Source organism: Panthera onca, chromosome A3 (genome assembly GCF_046562875.1).
Source record: "Panthera onca isolate mPanOnc1 chromosome A3, mPanOnc1 haplotype 2, whole genome shotgun sequence".
In the NCBI taxonomy this organism is placed as follows: Eukaryota; Metazoa; Chordata; class Mammalia; order Carnivora; family Felidae; genus Panthera; species Panthera onca.
In genome coordinates, this window is record NC_138341.1 from 61,461,724 (window position 1) to 61,477,947 (window position 16,224).

At 39.3% G+C, this 16,224-nt stretch overlaps 1 protein-coding gene and 1 non-coding gene across 4 annotated transcripts in view; one reads left to right on the forward strand and one right to left on the reverse strand.

Annotated features, from left to right (window-relative positions):
- Nucleotides 1-7,986, reverse strand: part of PAPOLG (poly(A) polymerase gamma) — a 29,040-nt gene extending 21,054 nt beyond the window's left edge. For all 3 annotated transcript variants that reach the window (XM_060604993.3, XM_060605013.2, XM_060605003.3), the window contains exons 1-3: nt 7,737-7,986; nt 4,490-4,651; nt 2,933-2,999 (exon numbers count right to left, since the gene is read on the reverse strand). In XM_060604993.3, the coding sequence (XP_060460976.1) occupies nt 2,933-2,999; nt 4,490-4,651; nt 7,737-7,753 (246 nt within the window). In that variant the 5' untranslated portion in view covers nt 7,754-7,986. The remainder of the gene's footprint in view (nt 1-2,932; nt 3,000-4,489; nt 4,652-7,736) is intronic.
- LOC132672603 (U6 spliceosomal RNA) lies at nt 792-897 on the forward strand. The gene has a single exon (XR_009607594.1). It is a non-coding gene; the product is annotated as a U6 spliceosomal RNA (small nuclear RNA).
- Nucleotides 7,987-16,224: the final 8,238 nt, after the last annotated feature.

The window sequence follows — 16,224 nt, forward strand, 5'->3', positions numbered from 1 at the left end:
CTTAATTCTAGGTTCTAATTTAATCCTTAATTCTAGGATTTTAAGCTACTTTCTTGCCTTTCGTCTGTATTTTCAATTTCTTTTTGTACAAAACTCACTTGCTGATGTTCTTACTGTATATTATAACTCTTCTGCTCAAAACTTACTAATGCACTCTTCTCTGACTACTGAGGTAAGGATCCCTGGATCCTTTTAAAGCCCCAACTGCCAACATGTTACACAATCTAGTCTCCTTTCCATCGCACTTGCCCATCCTTCTCTGGGTATCTCAGTACCAACTATTTTTTCAAAGTTCATTTCAAGTTCTACCTTTTTTCATGAAGCCTTCTCTGGTGATCCCCCTCTCTTCCATAACAAGCTCTTTTCCCTCTCTGCTCCTCTATTATACATTTATTGACCTTTCTTTGCTGAATATATGTCCCATCTCTTCAACTATAAATTCCTTAAAAATGAGAATTGTCTCTACTACTTCTCTTAGTTTTTATAATGCCCAGTGCAAGTTCCAAAGAATATCCTTGATTCACTTGAATGAAATTATCTGTGTAACAAGATATGTTTGTTATTCCCTGTTTAATGGATATTAATGTTTCAAGAGTACCACATGTAATTTTAGAGCAAGAAGTCAGTAAAGATATTGATGACTAATATGAACCAAAAAGGTAGAGAAGATAGGGAACTTTTAGCTTACCTTCCTACTTTCTATTTTTTACTTTTCTACTTTGAAAAGCAAGATTCTTACAGATTTTATGAGAAAATGATACACTGAATCAGGGTAAAATATTTTCATTACAGTGCTCGCTTCAGCAACACACAAATACTAAAACTGCAATGATACAGAGATTAGCAGGGCCCCTGCGCAAGGATGACACACTGATTTGTGAAGCGTTCCACATTAGAAACAAAATTTCATCACAAACCACAGTAATTAAAATGATCTAATTTGAGTTTTAGATTGTTTACAATCTAAAAATATCCGAACTATGTGTAGAATATTTAAATGAGCTTTGATCTAACTCAAATTCTTCCAATATTTTCCAAACTAAAATATGCATAGATAAAAGGAATAGTTGATACAGAAAATGAAAAATCACTCTATCCACACAACGGAAGATGTCAAAACCAATTAAAAATTTTTTTCATAATTAGATATTTTACTTACTGTGCCTAAAAAAAGCCAAATTGTGGCAGTCTTAAATTTTTATGCCTAAAAATTAAATAGTAAACCAGTGATTGCTTTATGCAGATTAAACTACTGATGTGAGTCAACATGGGAGAAAAAGCAATTTAATAAAAAGCAAACACCTTTTGACCTAGAAACAGAATTCTACTGGATTTTTCAGTTAAGTGCAAAGAAATTGTGAAGAAAATTAGGTACATCTCTCAACAAATTATTATAGCCTCTTTTGTGGATAATACCACTTGATTTATCTTGAATGCATCATAGAATGGGGATGGAAACAAAGACCTTAGTACAACCATAATAGCTGACATAAAGACCACACACAATAAATCATAAAGCTTGTTATTATGATTTTAAAATAATTCTAGTGAGTATTTGGTTTGCACATTTGTAACAATTATAGGCTGATTAGAAAGGGACAATGGATTCCTTTAACATTTATTTAATGCCTGAGTTCTGTCTTGAAGTTAGGCAGATGACCAAGACAGGTCTTTTTTCTTAAGGAGTTGATCACCTAGTAGCAGAAAAACAAAAGTGAATTTTTTTTTTGTTACTCATGACTAGCATTTCACCTGCTCAGAATTCAACTTATCTGAAAACCTCAACTACTGATAATCCTGCTGAGAGCTCAGAAACGAGTCAGATAGCTATCTGGCAGCAAAAATAAACAACATAAAGATCATTTATTTAAACTCAATGACTGAAGACTTAGCAGAGTCCCTCATGACCTTATTCAGAGTCTAAAAGAACCAATTTTGGAAATCAAAAAATTAAAAAAAAATTTTTTTATTTATTTTTGAGAGCACATGAGTCTAAAAGAACCAATTTTAAACATGTATCATAGGTACAGAAATAAATAAAACTTACAAAAGAAAGAATTCTGACAGGTGTTTATCTAATTTCTAAAATCAGGCAGAGTAAGGGGCAGAAAGAATTTAGAGAGACACACTGACTGCTGTGAGACATTAACTTTCAACTGATTATTGTTAAGGGAGAAATGGAAAAATTATAAAAACAAACAAAAAACTTAAAATACAACAGTCTGGACCACATAGTGAAGGGGAAAATGGTATCACCCAGTTGCACACACCCTATTTCAATTTAGTATACTCAGTAAAATAATATTCAGTGATTTTCAAATGAAAATTCAATTACATTCAAAATACTCTAAGAAAGTAAGAAAATGTAACTTATTTTAGAAGAAAAATAGTTAAGCTACCGGAAGGGAAAAAAAGTTGTATAATTACAAATTAGGATTTGCAAACTCTTATGTCTCAGGGGCCAGGCAGGTATGCAAATGGAGGGAAGTATACATAAGAAACACAAAATTGATTGATAAGTGACAAGTGCTGTGTCAGAGAGACCAGGCATTGGTGGGGGCCACGAGGCACTGGAAGGCAGGAGCCCAAATCCACTGAAGCCTCTTCCTGCTTTGCCCAAAGGCAGGTCCAATGTTGCCAGACCTGGTATTTCACAAGATGTCTGAAATCTGGCTTTTAAGCCAAAATCCCTTGATATTTACACTTTGGCCCACTATATATAATTCAAGCAAGAAATCTATGTAGATCTATAGCTAGACACTAGTGAAATTCTCACTTAGAGACTCAACTATCTAGACCAATTCATTACCAAGCAGAGCAAAAAGCCTAGTTTTAATATATTTCAGATTATTCTCAATTTCTACATCTTATTAACTAGGACTAAGGACCAGGACATAATGAAGTATGAATTCAATGCAGTTTAGAGTCTTACCTTACTCTCACTGACATCAGAAATCCATTCTTTTACTAAATTGTTCAATTTACCAAGAACAACCAGCCTATAATAAAAAATAACATGCTTTAGATTAAAACTAAGAAAACCCAAAACAGTATTTAAAAAAGTAGTTAAACATATAGGCAGAACCTTTGTGTTGGTGCTAGAGTAAAAGCACATTATACATGGGCTAATGCTGTCGCATCTGTTGGTACATGGCACATCTCTTTGGCATTCTTAGGTCCCTAAGAGTTCCAAAGAAATGACAAATGTGATGACAGTATTTTGGTCTTTGAGCTATTTTCAAAATTCAAAAAGCCTAATAAAAAATCAAAATTACCTTCAATAAGTCTGCAGAGGCCAACTGAATTGTCAACTTTCTTGGCCTTACTATGGAATAAAATCAATTCAATGTGGTGATAGAGGTTAGCATTGTCTCACTGACAGTCATAGGTCTTTGGATAATTAAAATGAGTAAATTAAATACTGTCTAATTTTTATGAAATAATATTACTTAATAAAAGCAATTTGATATTAAACCAGACTTTCAACCAACAGCATATCCAAATCCACATTAAAAAAAAAAAAAAAAAAAAAAAAAAAAAAAAAAAAGAGGTTGGGGAAGAGTAGAGTTTAGGCATCTCAAAGATGACATGAAAAATGGAATTCCTGAGATGTCCAAACGTGCTTCTCCCTCAGCCTTCTCCAGGTAATGGAATTCCATCCTTTGAGGTGCTAACATCCAAACCCTTGACATCATCCTTAACCTCTCTCTCTCACACACACATTCCAGTCATTAAACAACCCTACCTTTAAAATATATCCAGAACTCTACTACTTATCACTTCCACTACCATCGCCCTAGTTCAACTCACCGTCCTTTCCTCCCTGGGTTCTTGTAATAGCCTTCTAACTCGTTTCCCCATTTCTTCCCTTCATCCCTCTTCAGGCTATTCTCAATATAGCAGCCAGACTGACTGTCTTAAGGCATGAGTAAATCATGTCCATTTTCTGCTCAAAAACATAATGGCTTCCTATTTCACTCAGAGTTAAAGCCAAAACTTTTATAATGGCTTATAAGGTCCTAAGTGACCTAGCTCTCCAAGCTCCTTCCCACCTCATATTCTTTAAGACCATATTCCCCTGTTTTGGACATTTTGGTTACCTTACTATATATTCCTTAAATATACCAGGTACACTCCCACCTGAAAACTTCTGCCTAGAATGCTCTTCCCTCAAGTATCTACATAGTTCCCTCCCTCTCAAATTTTTCCTCAAATGTTAATGAGGCTTTCCTGACAACTCTACTTCCAGCTTCATTTTTCTCAGCAGCACTTCTTATGTGTAACATTGTATTTATTGTACTTATTTGGCTAATTGTCTTTTCCCCTAACCACCTAAAAACAGAAGCTCTAGGAGGGCCAAAATTTCTCTCCATTTGGTCATTTTTGTATCCCTAGGCAGGATAATGGTAAGTACCTGATATATATTTGCAGAATTAATGATTAAATATTTAATGTGCTATTAAATATTTTGCATTTTTATATCACATACCTGTGGTTCAGTTCTTCTTCATCTTCAAACACTCCAAATGGTTTCATGGCATCAATCAATTTCTGTGTGTAAATATGATCAATTTCTTTTGGACATGCCAAACTAATTGGAGAAGTGATTCCATAATGCTTTTGTTGACGCTGGCTGTCCAGCATGGTGTTTCTGTTCAAGAAAAATGAAACAGCAGAAAAAATTTAAAGTACCATATCATACTGATACATGGATCTCTCAATCCACTCATTAATTTAGCTACCTTAAAAGTTTACTTAGTACTAACAGTTGGGGCAGGCACTTTTTTTTTTTTTTTTTTTAAGGGAAAAAAGGGTATTTTGTGTTTATTTTGATGAAGGGCTATTCATACTGCCTCCAGCTTTCATGGTTAGGATGTCTTTTCAAGCCAAAAGCAGCATGTGTTGGCATCAGGACAACTGTGCCAGCACCACTTAGCTCAAAGGCAAAGAGCCTGAATGGGAGCTGGGCCAGGGCCACCTCCACTACACCCTGCGGACTTAAGTCAAGTACCATCTATATTCAATCTTTGAAGAGCAGTCAGCCACTTGAAAAGAAAGCTCTGAGTGAGAACAATGTCCCCCCCCCCCCCCCAAGAAAGAAACAAAACATCACATTAGAAGGTAGGTCCTTGTGACTCGCTTTTAAAAAGAAATCACAACTAGGATTTGTCCTTGAGAAACCTACATTAACATCCTTTGCTCAAATCAGAATTTATAGTCCTAACATTGACTCTGGTTAATTGTTCTCTTTATTTAGATTAGTACCTAGTCCATTGTCACACTAAATAATTATCAAATTCTTTATACTTTTATAGATACAATATAAGCTAGCCTCCAAAAGATCCTAACAGGGAATTATAGTTTTGAATAAAGTACAGCTCAATTTCTGATTTTGTATTTACACAGGCCAATAATTTCAAAATAAATTTTGGGACCACCATGGGTTGGTATAACTTTTTATTCTGCTAAGAAAGTAAAGTAAAAATAAACATACACGATAACCAAGTAACCCTACCATCTATCTTTACCATTCAACAGTAAGGACCATCAACAACAGTTAAGAATGTAATCTCAAAATATAAAAGAACAGTCTTTTAAATAATACATCAGCCCTGTAAACAATAACACACCAAAATACAGTAGTGATTGTTTTGAATTTTAACTGGTCAAAACAGTGTCTTATTCACTAAGTTCATACAGTAAGGCATGCTCCTTGGGTAAAGATTTGATTAGGGAGGGAGGGAGAAGCAAATGAAAGATACAATAGCCTATGTATCTTCTGAAATGATTAAGAGACACAAAAGGGAAACATCAGTATTAGTGACTTTAATTTCTTTCTGGTATCAATTTTCCTGTTGAACAAACAAAATTTGTTTATAAGTGTATGGTAAATGGATGGGACAGAGTATATATGATCAATTAATCTCAACAATAACTGTAAGAGGTAGGTAGTGAATAAGTGCCATCTTACAGATAGGTACCCAAGATCCAAGGGATACGAAGAGCCAGAATCTGAACTCCAAAACCCAAGATCTTTCCACCACTCCATTCTCCCTTCAACAAGTACTTCAGTTCCGATACTATGATCCTGGGTCCCACTTTCTCATCTGTATGCTGAAAAAGTTAGCTAAGAACATGCCTACCAGCACTAAAATTCTAAATCTATGATTCTGAAACTCCCTCATCTAGAGGGGGGGAAGAAAAAGCAAGCAAAGGAATTCCACATTCCCTTCAACACATCAATTTCACTTATAAGTAAACATTCTAGAGAAATTCTAGTACAAGTGTACAAGGAAACATGTACAAGAATGTTTACTGCCACACTGTACTATTAAGAACTTAGAAACATGGGGTGCCTGGGTGGCTCAATTGGTTGGGCATCTGACTTGGACTTTGGCTCAGGTCATGATCTCACATTTTGTGAGTTTGAGCCCCACATCAGGCTCACAATCCTCTGTCTCTCTCTCTCTGCCCCTTGTCCGCTTGCGCACTCTCTCTCTCAAAAATACATTTAAAAACATTAACAAAAAAAAAAGATTCTCTCTCAGCCCCTCTTCCCTGCTTGTGTGAGCACTCTCTCTAAATAAAGTTAAAAAAAAACTTCAAAACAACCTGAAATAGTCAAAACAGGAAAAAAAAAACCAAACCCTAAACTAAGGTGTATCACTACAATGGAATACAATATAGTACTTATTATGAATTCATTAGAGTTGAAAATATTAACAGGGACAAAGTTCAAAGATACTAACTATGTTGCACTTAAAGAAGATGCAGAATGACAAGTGTGACACCAGTTATACAAAGCTTAAAAACAAGTAAAACAATGCCAGTTATTATGGACATGTACATATGTTGTAAGAGCATTTTTAAAAATGCAGCAATAAACATCAAATTCAGGACTGTGGGGTACTATGGGGAGGGAGGTGAATGGAACCAGAGGAGGTAGGAGAATCCTTCAAACACATCTGTAATAGTTGATTTCTTCTAAATAAAGGTATTTATGTACACACATACACACACTCTCCACACATACAGAATGTTATGCTTTGAGAGAGATGGATTGTGACTACACAAATGATGCTTATGTTATTCTCTGCATTTTTCTGCTTAAATTACTTCCTAATAAACCAAAATGTTAGAAGCCACAACAAAATCTTGCCAAGCACGGAAACCGTTTGTGACTTATCAAAGTGTGAGCAGGAGGTCCAGACTGGTAGATATACTATGGGTAGGTGGGGGAGGCCGGGGGAGAGCGAAAAGATCATAGTCTTTATTAAAAAGAAACCCATGGGCTAGGATAGGTCATTCACTCCTGAAGACCAGGAGACAGCCGGTCGGGAGGGAGGAGGGGGAGGTAGGGGGATGGTATTTGCGCCAATGCAGACAGGAGCAGAGACAGGCTCAGACAGCGCTGGGGGCAGGAGAGTGACCGACAATTTCTCCCCACGGACACCCGCGCCTCTCCGGCTGCTCATTTGCCTGGGGGCATCCTCGCAGGCGGGACAGGCGAGAGCAGATGGGGGCTCCAAGAGTCCCCCAGTCTGTTCAGGGGTGGCCAGGTGAGCCGCCCGGTGTAGGGGAGGTGCCCTTGCCGACCGGCCAGGAGCGGGGAAGGAGACCACTCCGGCGAGCTATGGGCAGGGTGCGAGGGGCAGGGAACGGAAACGGGGTCCCGGCCGACCACCCCAAACCACCCCTCTCCGCTTCGCCCCCAACCGCCGCCCCCCATCACTTACGCAGACATCTCTTTCATCGCTTCCTGCGTCTCCCTCACCGCCGAGTATCTTTCGCTCTGGAGTCAAGTTCTTGCTCTTTCCTTCTCCTCCTGTCCACTTTCCTCCGGTTGCTTGTAGCTCGCTTGCTCACTCACTTTCTCACTTACTACGGCCGAGGCATCCAACCGAGTAGTGAAAACACCACAAAACCGGCTCTATTTATGACAATACAGCGCGGCCGACGCCAATATGGCGCCGCTTCCCAGCCTGCCCCTCGCCCGCTGCGGCCCCGCCCCCGGAGGCCTGGACCCGCCTTCGACCCCGCCCCCTCCTCCTTTGGGTCCCCGGAGGCTCGAGTGGTCCCGCCCACAGGGGGCGCCGGCTCTGGCCTCAAATGCCGGTCGGAAGGAGTGTTTTGTCCCCTCCTTTGTCCGTGGGACTGTCAATCTAGGCAAACCGCTTGGAAGGTAATTTGGACCATATTTTCCTTGTTTCACCAATGAAAGACTATAACATATTTTTTAAAAGATCACAACCTTGCCTAGCAAATACAATTTTAACTCTTCTGTTATCCTACATCTTTAATTAGTCAGAGTTCTACGTGATCAATCCACTCGTGGAGATTTTGTCGTGAGAGGGTCACACCGAGGAACGTGTGACTTTACAATTAAACCAGTGGAAAGCAAGCTTGTAAATTGGAGGCTAACCTGTTCACTTCACCTCTACCTCCCTTGATTCATGACATTCTGTCAGTTAAGTGAGAATCGCTAGCAGTTTGCAATGGAAGGATAAATCCAAGAAATAATTTAATACACTAAACCATTACAAGGAAAAGGATGTCAGGAAGCTGCTTTTTCTCGGAATGTGACTCAGAGTCCCAGGAAATAGAGGCGATTACTTATAAAATTATCCATTCATTCTTTCAAAAATATTTACTGAAAACCAAGTGCTGTTAGGTACCAGTGGCTTAATGGTGCATAAAACCGGATGTATTCTTTAACCTTATGAAATTCAGAGTTTAGTGAGGAAACAATAAAATGTAAGTGATGTTCTTCTGTCGTAGAACTAAAGCACCTACTGTGTGTCAGGCACTAGAGATATTTAACTCCTGCCCTTCACAGTCTTGTGGAGGAGGACAAACATACACAGAGATCATGGAAATACAGATAGGGATTTAGGGAGGCCTAAGAGGCCACCTAAAGTTAGGGGAGATGTTGGAAAGTGGCTTCCTAGAAGAGAGGATGCTGCCTGAATTAGCAAGGTTTGGTAGTCGGGATTGGGTACAGGTGGTGGAGAGAAGAGGCAAAACCTATTCCATGCAGCATAGAGTAGTAGGTAGTGTGGGCTTCAGTGCAAGGGAGGCCCAAATTTGAGTTCCAGTTTTGCTACATACTCAGGAAAATTAACCTTAAAAAGCCCTGTCTTCATTTGTAAAATGAAGATAGTAAGATTGTGAGAGAATTAAATGAGTACAGTATGTGTAGCCATATGGATCTCAGTCTAAAAGTTCAGACATGCAAGAAATATCACTTTATTTTCTAAAACTGAATTTTTGACCCTGAATCCCTCATTCTTCTGAGCTGGCAGACAAAGACAATCTTGGTCACCCTAGACCTTCCCTTCCCCAATTCTTGAGATGGTGCCAATGTATTAGAGGAGGTAGGACAGATTGTGCACATCTGGTCCTCGGCGCGGGTAAGTCTACTTTCCTGGCCTCATGGCACTTGGGACTGGAGAGTCTCTGATGCCTCCAGGTCTTGTCCAGGGCTCATTGTAAGGGTCTTTTTTTTTTTTTTTAAAGCTAAAACTTTCTAATTACAAAAGTAACCTATGCTTATAAAGAAAGAGTGGAAATATGTCCTTCCCTTCCATTCCCAACTCCATTTTATTCCCCAGGGAGCCTTTGTAACAGGTGGATATCTATCCTTTCAGATAGGTATGTTTTCAATATATCCCAAGCTATGTATAAATATGTACCAGAAGTTTGCTTTTGTTATTTTTAAATTTTGAGAAAAAGGGATACTGTACATGTTGTTCTGCTTCTTAATTTTTTTTAGCCTAAAAGTCATGCACATCTTTCCATGTCAGTAAATGTTATGATGTGTGCCCCTAAAGTTTCATATGTTGGAGTCCCAACTCCCAGTACCTCAGAATGTGACTGTACCTGGAGACAGGGTCTTTACAGAGAGAATTAAATTAATTTTTTTGTTTTTATTTATTGATTTATTTTAAGAGAGAGAGAGAGAATGTGTGCACGAGCTGGGGAGGGACAGAGAGAGAGGGAGAGAGAGAGAATCCCAAGCAGGCTCTGTGCTGACAGTGTGGGTCAACATGCTGACATGGGGCTCAAATTCACAGAACCATGAGATCATGGCCTAAGCCGAAATCAAGAGTTGGACACTCAACTGACTGAGCCACCCAGGCTCCCCAAGATAATTAAGTTTAAATGAAGTTATTAGTGTGGCCTCTACTCCAAGATGACAGGTGTTCTTGTAAGAAGAGGAAATTTGGACACAGCTGGGTACACAGGGAAGGCCATGTGAAGGCACTAGGAGAAGACGGCCACCTATAAGCCAAGGAGAGAGGCCTCAAAAGAAACCAGCCATGCACACACCGTGTCTCAGTCTTGTGGCCTCCAGAACTGTGACAAAATACATTTCTGTTGTTTGAGCCACCCACCCAGTCAGTGGTACTTTGTCAGGAAGCTCTAGCAAACCAGAACAGTAAATGTGCACCTACTTTGTCCTTTTTAACAGTAACATGGTGTTCTTTGTCATAGATAATATATATTGTCGAAATATACTTAACCATTTCCTATTGTCTCATATTTGTTTATATTATCAATATGCTATAATAAATATCTTTATAATACATCCTCTATCCTTCTGTCACTAGTTATTGAATTGATTCTTTTTTTTAAGTTTTTAAAAAAATGCTTATTTATTTTTGAGGAGGGGGGTGGACAGAAGGTCCGAAGCAGGCTCTGTGCTGATAAGCAGAGAGCCCAATGTGGGGCTCGAACTCACCAACCGTGAGATCATGACCTGAGCCAAAGTTGGATTACTTAACTGGTTGACTGAGCCACCCACGCACCCCTGGATTATTTTTTTTGCAAGTTTATTTATTTATTTTGAGAGAGACAGAGCGAGTGGGGGTGGGGGACAGAGAGAGGGAGAGAGACAGAATCTCACAAAGGATCCTTGCTGCCAGTGCAGAGTCCGACTCGGGGCTCGAACTCACAAAACTGAGAGATCATGACCAGAGCTGAAACGAAGAGTCAGACGCTTAACCAGCTAAGCCACCCAGGTGTCCCGTGAATGGATCCCTTAGTGATGAGATTACTATGTAAAAGGGTATGTATATTTTAAAATAATATTTATTTTTTTAAAATGTATTTATTTTTGAGAGACAGAGAGAGGCAGAGCATGAGCAGGGGAAGGAGAGAGAGAGAGAGACAGACAGACAGACAGACAGACAGAATCTGAAGCAGGCTCCACACTCTGACCTCTTTGTTAGCACAGAGCCCGACACGGGGCTCAAATTCACGAACTGCAAAACCATGACCTGAACTGAAATCGGACGCTCAACTGACTGAGCCACCCAGGCACCTCTAAAATGATATTTATATATTCCAAATTGTTCTCTAAGAAGGTTATAACAATTTAACTACTACCAACAATACGTATAGAATGGTCTGTTTCCTCGAACCCTCACAAATGCTAGATATTAAAAATACTTTTTATACTTATTGTAAATATTATAAACGTATGTAAAAGTAGAGTAGTATAATAAACACCATATGCTTATCACATTGATTAAACAATTATTTTAGTATTTTGTCATGTTTCACCTACTTTTGAAGAAATTTAAAGTAAATACAGATATCATGACATTTCATTCCTAAATTTTGATATGTATATATAAATAGGAACACTTTTCTACATAACCACAATAATACCAACACACCCAAGTTCCCCCCTCTTGTCCCCCAAATGTCTTTTGCAGCAAGTTTGTTCATATAAGGATCCAGTTAAGAGCCATGATTGTGTTTGGTTGTTGGGTCTCTGAAGTGTATTTAGATTTAGAAGAGACACACCCTTTCTTATCCCTTCTCATCTCCTCCTCACCTCCCACCCCCAGCTTTTTATTTTTCCAATGACATTGATTCAGAAAGACCAGGATAGTTGTTTCCCAGAATGTACCAATATCTGGATTTTTCTGACTGGTCCCTTGTGGTGTAATTTAACAGTAAGCCCCATATTTTCTATTATTGGAAGCTAGATCTAAAGGCTTGATTAGATTCAGGCTAAACACTGCATCACACCAGGAGTCACATTATGAAGCTCTGGTTATCCTATCATTGGTGATACCAAGATACTAAGGGTTTATGTAGTGACAGTCATCTTGGAACAAGCTAGTAATCTGTGGGGTGATAACTTTGGCACTAGGTGGATATCCAGCCCTCCATCAACCATTCACCTGATGGTTTCAGCATCTGTTGATCCTCTTGGCTTAATTATTTCCTTAGGGGTTGCAAATTGTGATTTCCAATTCTGTCTACATTTATAGCTGGCATTTTTATAGAAAGAAGAGCTTTTTTTCTCATTAACTAGGGCTGATAGTTATCCTGCAATATGATTCCTACTGCAAAGAAAAAAAAATTCCTTTTCCTTCCAGAGTTAAGAACTTGGTATAATGGCCCATTCAAAGAAATTCTTATTTATTTGATTGCTTATTTTATTCCTCTTTTTTTTTTTTAGTATCACATGGATTCATTTTTCTAATGTAGTCAGCATGTTTCAATCAATTACAGTTATGGTTCTTTTGATGCTAAAATTATCCCAGCTTTGGCCAGTGGGTTCCTCCGTCAAGCTGGTTCCTCTGCTAGTATTAAAAAAAATTTTTTTTAATCAATATGATAGGTTGGAAAGTGGTATTTTTTTTGTGGTTTTAATTTACATGTCTCTGATCAGTGGTATTTCACCAGCCATTTATATTTCCTACTCTGTGGATTCATGTTTTGTCTACTTTCCTTGTGGTATAACTGTATTTACACCAATTATCAAGACTCACCCCTACAAATGAAATGTTTTCGGTGCTTACTGCCAGTCTCTTCCAGCTACAACTTCCTTATCCTTGAGTTTTTCCTTATGATCATCTCTCGCTCTAGAAGAGTCTTGAAATAGGTTATTTAGAAGGGGGTACATTTTCCTACTTCTGGCATATTTGAAAATGCCCTTTTACTAAATCATAACATTCCCTTCAAAGCTTGGTAGATGGTGCTTTATTGTTACCTGGTGAGTCTTAAACACTTGTACAATTCTTATTTTTGAAGTTTAAAAATTCTGTCCAAATAGGCCTTTGTATGACGGTCTTTTCCCTAAAATGTGTCTAGAACATAGTAAACATTAAACATTTTTTTCCTGAATACTTTTTAAAAGATTAGGTTAAGTCCCCCCCCCTCTTTTTTTTAACTTTGAAAATTCCTTGTGTTCCGTCAATCAGCTCTTTTTTGTTTGTTTGTTCAGGTAAACAGAAATGCAACTTGGGAGAGTTTAAAATGTTCATGCAAGTAATTCAGGGGAAAGATCTTTAAAAATTATTATTTTAGCTTTTTAAACATCTACTGGGCTGTTTACTTGTCTGTAGAACAAGTAGGGCATATCTGTCTTGCTCACCAGCTCAGTCTCAGAACTTCATAAACATAAATATTTGTTGCAGGAATTAATTTCAAATATTATTCTCCCTTATGTCTTTCTTCATCTCATTATCTCTCCATCTTTTTGCCCCAAGTGGTAGACAATCTCCACTTTGCCTTCAACTTAATATTCTGATGTGTCTGAATGTTATACAAGTATTCTATTGGAACCTTTTCATCTCTGAACAACCTTTACTAGCTCAAAGCATTTCCTTTATCTGGCAGATTGTTGTAGCATAGGATTGTTTATACTGGTCATTTGCAGGTTATAACTAACACTTTTTAAAGTATGAATAGGGGCGCCTAAGTGGCTCATTTGGTTACATGTCCAACTCTTGGTTTTGGCTCAGGTCATGATCTCACGGTTCATGAGTTCAAGCCCTGTGTTGGGCTCTGCACTGATAACATCAAGCCTACTTAGGATTTTCCCTCTCCCTCTCTCTGCCTTCCCCCACTTGTGCTGTCCCTGTCTCTCTCAAAATAAATAAATACACTTTTAAAAAATAAATAAATAATAAAGTATGAATAGAAGAGTATGGTGCTTCAGGTAGGATCATCCAAAAATGACCTTGGAAGATGACACTGGGGTTGCCCACATAGTGTGCCAGAAGGGACTAGGGTCTCTCCTTCTACCAGCAGAAACAGCTGTGCCCACACTTAGCTTCCTGGGATGGGTTTCTACCCCTTGCATAAGGGGCTGCAACTTCTTTTTTTTTTTATGTTTATTTATTTTTGAGAGGGAGAGAGAGAGAAAGAGAGAGAGAGAGAGAGTGCGCAAGGGGGAGGGCAGAGAGAAACGGAGACACAGAATCTGAAGCAGGCTCCAGGCTCTGAGGCGTCAGCATAGAGACTGATGTGGGGCTTGAACTCATGAACTTCGAGATCATGACCTGAAATGAAGTTGGACGCTTAATGACTAACCACATAGGTGCCCCAGGGCTGAACTTCGTAAGATCACCAAGTATTGGGCAGCTGGCACCTAACTTCAGTTACCCTGGCTCTAAATAATTTCTTTGAGAAACATTCTGATGAGGCTGCTTCCTCACAAGTTTACTCTAAGAAGATCTAATCTGGGGGGACATATTCCTCCACTGGAACACACACAGCACCCAGCCATAGCACCCCTGTCTCTTGGATGTTTGGAAGATCCTAGACTATGCCGTCTTCTCTTTCTGACCCCTGGCTTGTAATTTCCCCCATTAAAGACTGTTCCTTAACTCAAGCTGAAAGACCATATGGAATTCATCCTAAACCCTGTTGTTCGATAGGTAATGACCATGCAGGGACTTCCTACCTATTTGAACAACTAAAATAAAATATGTGGTTGAATCTGCTCTCAATAGATTCAGGTTCGGTGCTGCTCAGTTGATTTTGAACAAATAGGAGTTGGATGTTGTCAGAAATTGATATGTGTCCTGTTACAGACTGCGTGTTTGATGCCACTTGCCACCCTGCCCCCAAATACATAAACTGACACTCTAATCCCCAATGTGCTGGTATCTGGAGATGGAGCCTTCAGGAGATAATAGGTCGTGAGAGTGGAGTCTTCATGATGAGATTAGTGCCCTTATAAGAAGAGACAGGAAAGTTCTTGCTTCTCTCTTTTTGGTCCCTGCCATGGGAGGATACAGTGAGAAGATAGCCACCAGGAAGATGGGCTCTTACCAGACGCCGAATCTACTGGCATTTTGATCTTGGACTTTTCAGCTTCCAGAATTGTGAGAAATAAATTTCTGTGTTTTAAGCCACCCCGTCTATGGTCTTGTTGTAGCAGGCCAAACTAAGACAGGTCCCAACCAAATTTTTAATAGTAGGATAGCAGATCCAGATAAATAAAGAGGAAAAGAAGCTGGCAGCAATGACATTTCAGAAATGTAGCAATAGTTTATCATAGAACTGTGTGGGGCGGGGAGCAGAGTGGAATGGGGGAGGTAGTTCTGGTGAAGCCACACCTCTATCATTGTGGGCAGGTTCTCTAGGAAAGGGACCTTGCTTTTTAAGGTTTTATGCTTGGATGACTAATTGGGGCCCCATTGGGGCCTCAGCGCATCACTGAGGGTGTCTCAGAAGGAGGAGCACCCAAGCATTACAGTTTCTACTGGGCGCCTCAAACAGCTTTGCTTTCAGCCTTCTGCCACAGAGTGGCCTCTACCGCTCCATGTTAGGGGTGACAGAGGGCATCTTCTAGCATCTTCTGCTTATGCCCATAATATGTTGTCTCGTTGCAGAAGAAACATTGCTTTCTGTGGTTTGACTTTGTTACCCCATTTATTCAGCACTGAGTTTTAGTAGTTCTCAGTTTTTCTAATGTGAAATCTCTATTGCTGATGCAGATATTTTGTTTGTACAGTTTATTGCTTTTTAATGTTTATTTATTTTTGGGAGGCAGAGAGAGTGGGAGAGGGGAGGAGAGAGAGGGAGACACAGAGTCCGAAGCAGGCTCCAGGCTCCGAGCTGTCGGCACAGAGCCCGATGCGGGGCTTGAACTCATGAAAAGTGGGATCATGAACGGGGCCGAAGTTGGACGTTCAACCGACTGAGCCACCCAGGAACCCCTATTGTTGTTGTTTTTTTTTTAATATGAATTTGGTGCAAAGAAGGGACAAAGCAGACGCCTATTCATTTTTCTTATCTAGAATAATATATAAAGTACTGGATATGCTTTAAGCAATTCAAGAGACCATTGGTTAGATGAATTTGTCCCCAAGATCAATTCTAATTCCAAGTATCTGGATTTTCATGGTTTATGTTTGTGGGGTGAGGCCCCCTGTGTCTCTGAGTATTTCTTGCATTAAAAAACCTGCTAGCGGG